Source organism: Streptopelia decaocto (genome assembly GCF_964273445.1).
Source record: "Streptopelia decaocto genome assembly, chromosome: 10".
Lineage (NCBI taxonomy): Eukaryota > Metazoa > Chordata > Aves > Columbiformes > Columbidae > Streptopelia > Streptopelia decaocto.
This window is the reverse complement of record NC_138665.1, coordinates 715,717-720,777: the sequence shown is the minus strand read 5'-3', so window position 1 is coordinate 720,777 and position 5,061 is coordinate 715,717. Positions and strand designations below refer to the sequence as shown.

General features: G+C 62.3%; 1 protein-coding gene across 1 annotated transcript; it reads right to left on the bottom strand.

Annotated features, from left to right (window-relative positions):
* Positions 1-3,232: 3,232 nt before the first annotated feature.
* On the bottom strand, positions 3,233-4,829 carry BMP15 (bone morphogenetic protein 15; the record flags this gene model as incomplete). The annotated part of the gene is made up of 2 exons (XM_082061907.1): positions 3,233-4,008; positions 4,511-4,829. The coding sequence occupies 2 exons, from the start codon at positions 4,827-4,829 to the stop codon at positions 3,233-3,235; spliced, it is 1,095 nt and encodes a 364-aa protein (XP_081918033.1).
* Positions 4,830-5,061: the final 232 nt, after the last annotated feature.

Sequence of the window (5,061 nt, the reverse complement as noted above, 5' to 3'; positions counted from 1 at the left end):
CACTGTCTGCCTCCAGCTGCAGCCCCCAGGTGCCTGGGGGGCAGCTGTGCCCCACAGCTGGGTGAGCTCCTCACCGGTGTCCCCACACCGTGCCCAGCCCAGATTTGCCCTGACGCTGCCAGGACATATGGGGCAGGTCATCCCCTCCCTGCTCAGTGTCACCCCAGAGGACGGGCTGTGAGAGGCGGCAGTGCCCACATGGGAGGGGCAGCAGGGGGGGCTAGTGAATGGGGACCTGGTGGAGACAGAGCAGAGTCCCAGCATGGGGTTTGGAGCAGGAGAAGGGGCTGGGAGCGGGGCAGGAGGGGGCAGGGATGCCCTAGGGAAGAGCAGGGGGGCAGTGCAGCCCCCAGCGTGGGCAGCAGCCTGACAGGCACTGCAAGAGCGCTGCCAGAGCACGGGATGGGGGCATATTTTGGGCCCCTCATCATAAAAAGGACATTGAAATACTAGAGAGAGTGCAGAGGATGGCGACAAGGCTGGTGAAGTGTCTGGATAACAAGTCTGACGAGGAGTGGTTGAGGGGACTGGGGCTGTTTAGCATGGAGAAAAGGAGCTGAGGGGAGACCTTATCGCTGTCTACAACTATATGAAAGGAGGTTGGAGCACAGAGGGTGTTGGGCTCTTCTCCCAGGTTGCAAGTGATAAGATGAGAGGAGGTGGCCTCAAGTTGTACCAGGGGAGGTTTAGATTGAATATTAGGAGAAAATTCTTCACGGAAAGGGTTGTCAGGCATTGGAACAGGCTGCCCATGGCACTGGTGGAGACACCATCCCTGAAGGTGTTTAAAGGGCATTTAGACGAGGTTCTTAGGGACATGGTTTAGTGCTAGAGTTGGGTTATGGTTGGATTCAATGATCCTGAGGGCCTCTTCCAGTCAAAATGATTCAATGTCCCCAAACCAAGGCCCCCGGTGGTCCCTGTGGGGCTGGTGCCAACGGGGTGCCAGGCTGTGCCCGAGGGGCTCACACAGCTGCGGGACCCACAGGAAGAGCAACCCCCCCGCCCCGAGATGCACCAGGCTGGGGGCCCCACACCCTCCAGGCAGCTCTGCTCGGGCAGCGCCAGCGCTGACACAGGCACAGAGCCAAGGTCAGCTGGGGACAGCGGCTCTTCCCTGAACCGCTGCTGCTCCTTCCCTTGGGCAGCACCTGCCCTGCCAGCTGTGCAGAGGAGATCGTGCTGCTGGGGCAGCCCCTCCGCACCCGGGGGGACGCAGGGAAGGGCTCCAGCACAATGGGCACAAAAGCGCACTGGCACAGTGCATATAAGGACACAGGGCTGGCACAGACAAACCCCAGTGCCCATTTCGGGGCACCCAGCAGGTCTGAGTGGTGCCCGCAGCAGCCCGGGGTGATGGTCCCTGCCAGGGGTAGCACTGGGCACCAACATCCAGCAGTGCCCAGGCTGGAAGCATGCCCAGCTGCCATGCCTTTCATCATCACTTGCCTGGATGAGTCAACACCACATGCTTAATTATTGACAAGGGAAAATATTCCCCCGGGGTCAGGTCCATGGGCTTCCACACAGCCTCCTGGCTGGAGGCGGCCAGGATGCAGCCAGCTGGGCACAAGGGGCAGGAGAGAACCCTGGGGCTCTGCAGCTTCTCCCTCTGCCAGGATGGGGAGGAAACTTTGGGCTGGTGGGTAGAGGAAGGATGGGAGCTGGCAGCACCCTGCCCCACAGCAAACGCCCACAGCAGGGAAGTGCTGAAACATCCCCATGGAGCTTGGATCAACAATAACACAGAGCTGGAGGCAACACGAGAGATGAGACCCAGGCAAGAGTCATGAGCTGAGGATGCAGAGGAAGCACCCAGCTGGCAGGCGGCAGCGCCACCAAACACTGCGGGACAAGGATTACAGCTGCTATCCATGCCTTGCTGCTCAAAGAAAGGGAACTTTGTCCTAGCTTTGCAAACACCGGGCATTGCGCCCAGGAACAGGCAGGTCTGCCTGTAGACATTTTCCCAAAATAATCCTGGCAGCCAAATGCCTTGGCCAGGGTGACAGACAGCCCAGGGAGACCCAGCTCATTGCACCCCTGTGCCCCCCCATATAGAGGGATCTGGGGCATTCTTGTCCTCAGCCTCACTGGGGCAGCTGCCTGCAGCCCCATCTGTCCCCCCTGCCCAAGGGAAGGTCTGTAGCTCCACGGAAGCCTCTTCTCCCAGCTCCTGCTTGAGCCAGCTGGGGTTTACCCCCTGCACACAGCAGGGAGCAGCACCTGCTCCCTCCAATGCAGGCACAAGGGTGCCTGCACGGGGACAGCCTACCCCAGCCTGTCCCAGGGGGCACCTGCTGTACCCCAGGGACAGAGCAAGAACAGGCCAAGATGGTCTTTAGCAAAATCCACCAATTTATTTAATTACACAGTCAGCAATAAATAGAGGAAAAGCAGGCAGCAGGGGTGCTGGGAATAGGACCGACCCCTCCAGGAACGGGGACTGGCCAGGAGCCCAGCAGAGCCTGAGCCCCATGGGACAGCAAGGGTGCAGAAAGGCAGAGGGACACCACGACGGGGGTCTGACCCCTGGGACAGGGTGAGACCTGAGCCTAGCTCAAGGGCAAGCCAAGGAGGTAAAGGACAGGGGTGGCAGAGGAAGCAGCAGGCACAGCCTGGCCCCCGGTACTGGGAGCAGAGCTGGCAGCCTGGGTCCCTCCAGCTTTCACAGCTTCCCCAGAGCAGAACTGCAGGGAAGGAGAGGGGCTTTCACCCTCCCCAGCCCAATTCCAAGCCTGGTGCAACACCACCACAGCCGGGACTAGACAGAACGGGGTGCATGTGAGCTGGGAACGGATCCCACAGGCAGGGGTTCTCCGAACACCGATGGCACCAGCTGGGTGCCAAGCACAGGGACACCTGGAACGCTCAACCCTTCCTGCCCTAGCTCCACCAGGAGACCCCACACCACCTGCTAAGAGCTTTGTGCTCCAGTCCAGGGAGCCAGCTCTTCTCTGGGAGCATCAGCCAAGCCCCTCCACCCCCAAAAACAGGCAGTGGCCATGGAGCTACAGGAAGGACAGATGCCACAGGGCAACTGCCCCAGCACAGGCTCCTGCCTTTAAAAACCCACAATTTACATAAAAATGCCATCGTAAAACCTTCCGGCAGAGCAGTGCTGCACAGGGAGGGGGGACAGACCTGCGCCAGGCAGAGCAAGACAAACCCTGAAGTCCAGATCCAGCAGGGACAGGCAGAGCCTGGGGGTGATGTGCCGGGGCAGCAGGTATTACCGGCAGGTGCAGGACTCTGCAATCATGTTCTCATACTCCTTGTAGAGGATGCCACCATCACGCTCGATCATGAGGACGCTGATGGGGCTGTAGCGGTAGGGGACGCAGGAAGGCCGGGGCACGTTGGCATCCACCAGCTGATGGACGAAGCTCTGCACCACAGCGTGGTTGGGCGCATGGTAGTCGTAGCGGAGCAGGTGGGGACAGGCACCCTTGCAGTAGCGCGGGTTGTAGCGGTGGGGAGCGATGATCCAGTGGTCCCAGCCCAGTTGGGCGAAGCTGACAGGGAAGGGGCGCAGGGAGCAGTCACTCTTCTCCCCTCCCTGCTCCCGCAGGTAGCTGGACAGGTCATGGGCCAGTGTCCCTGTGTCACGCCGGTGCCGGTGAGGCTCTGCTGCTGGTGGTGTCAGCCCAGTCTGGGTGTCATTGAGGTAGAGGAGGAGGAAGGGGTGGCTGGGGGCCGTTGGGGTGTCGTGGCCCCCCACGCGGCCGGCACGCACACAGACGTGCCGCAGGACCAGGCTCCCTGCGTTGCCATTCCCTGGCACCAGGTAAGGCGTGACATCCACTTCAGCCCAGCCGTGGCGGGGGCGGGCGGCAGGGCTGAGCAGCACCCCGGGCCCCTCACCGGTGGCCGCCAGCTCCAGGGTGCAGAGGAGGCGGCCGTGGGGCAGCGGCAGGTTGGGCAGGTAGACCACAGCAGCTCGGAGGAGCTGTTCAGCCTTGGGCTGGCCCTCCAGGCGGTAGGTGAGGGGCTGCACGTACCAGCGACCTGTGGGGAAGCAGCAGTCAGTGTCCCCCCGATACGGCATAGTGGATGCCACACCAGTGCAACCCTCTCCCAGGGTGCTGCTGTGGCCCCGCACAATGCAGCAGAGCCTGTGGCATCGCCACCCCAAAAACCCATGACAGCCAGGTGCCCTGGCACAAGGCAGGAGCAGCTGCGTGCCACAGCTCACCGCTGGGTGAAGGGCAAATAGTGACTGGGACAATCCCCATCCTCCGCACCAACACCACTGGCATGGCACAGCATTGGGCAGGGTGGGAAGGGGAACGGGGCACACGGGGCCTGTCTCACCCCCAGGGTGGGGAGAGCCTGGGCCCCCATCAAGGGGGACCCCAAGGCCAAGGGTGGCCTTGCAGGGCACAGGACATGCCAGCTCTGGCCAGGACACAGCAAAGGGGGGAAGGATGCAGAGACCCTCCAGGGCTCAATCCCACCCCACTGGCTCCACTAACCCCTGCACTGCCCTTGGTGCCCACCCGCTCCTTACCTGCCCAGGGCTGGCCCCCCTGGGAACTGGCCCGGACGAGGCGGACGGTGTTGGTGCCCAGGCTGCGGCCGTGCCGGGGTCGCCCTTCGCGGTCGGTGGCACGCCGGTACAGGTTCAGCATGTAGCGCAGGGGTTGCCCGCTTGCTGGCCCCGCTCGCCAGCCCTGGCTTTCCGGTGCCCGCAGTTGCAGGGCCTGCAGGAGCGGCAGCGGGGGGACAGCAGGCAGGGAGCTGGGGGGCAGCAGGGACTGGTTTGCAGCCCAGGAAAGGGACAGAGTGAAGAGGAGGAGAAGGCTGGTGAAGGGCTGGAGCAAAGCCATGGTGGGCGTGTGGAGGGGGTGAGGTGGCGCTGGCCGGATCAGGGGAAGCCTGCAGTCATACTTCCCCCTGGTGAGGCAGAGCTGGTTGCAGGCACCAGCAAAACGAGACCTCAGCGTCCTGCAGCCACTATCAAACCAGGGCTGTCATGCCAGCTGCTTCAGCTTGGCACAGGAACAGAAAGATGGGAGGCAGCAGGGGCACACTACATGCAAAAAGAGGTGCAAATTCCAG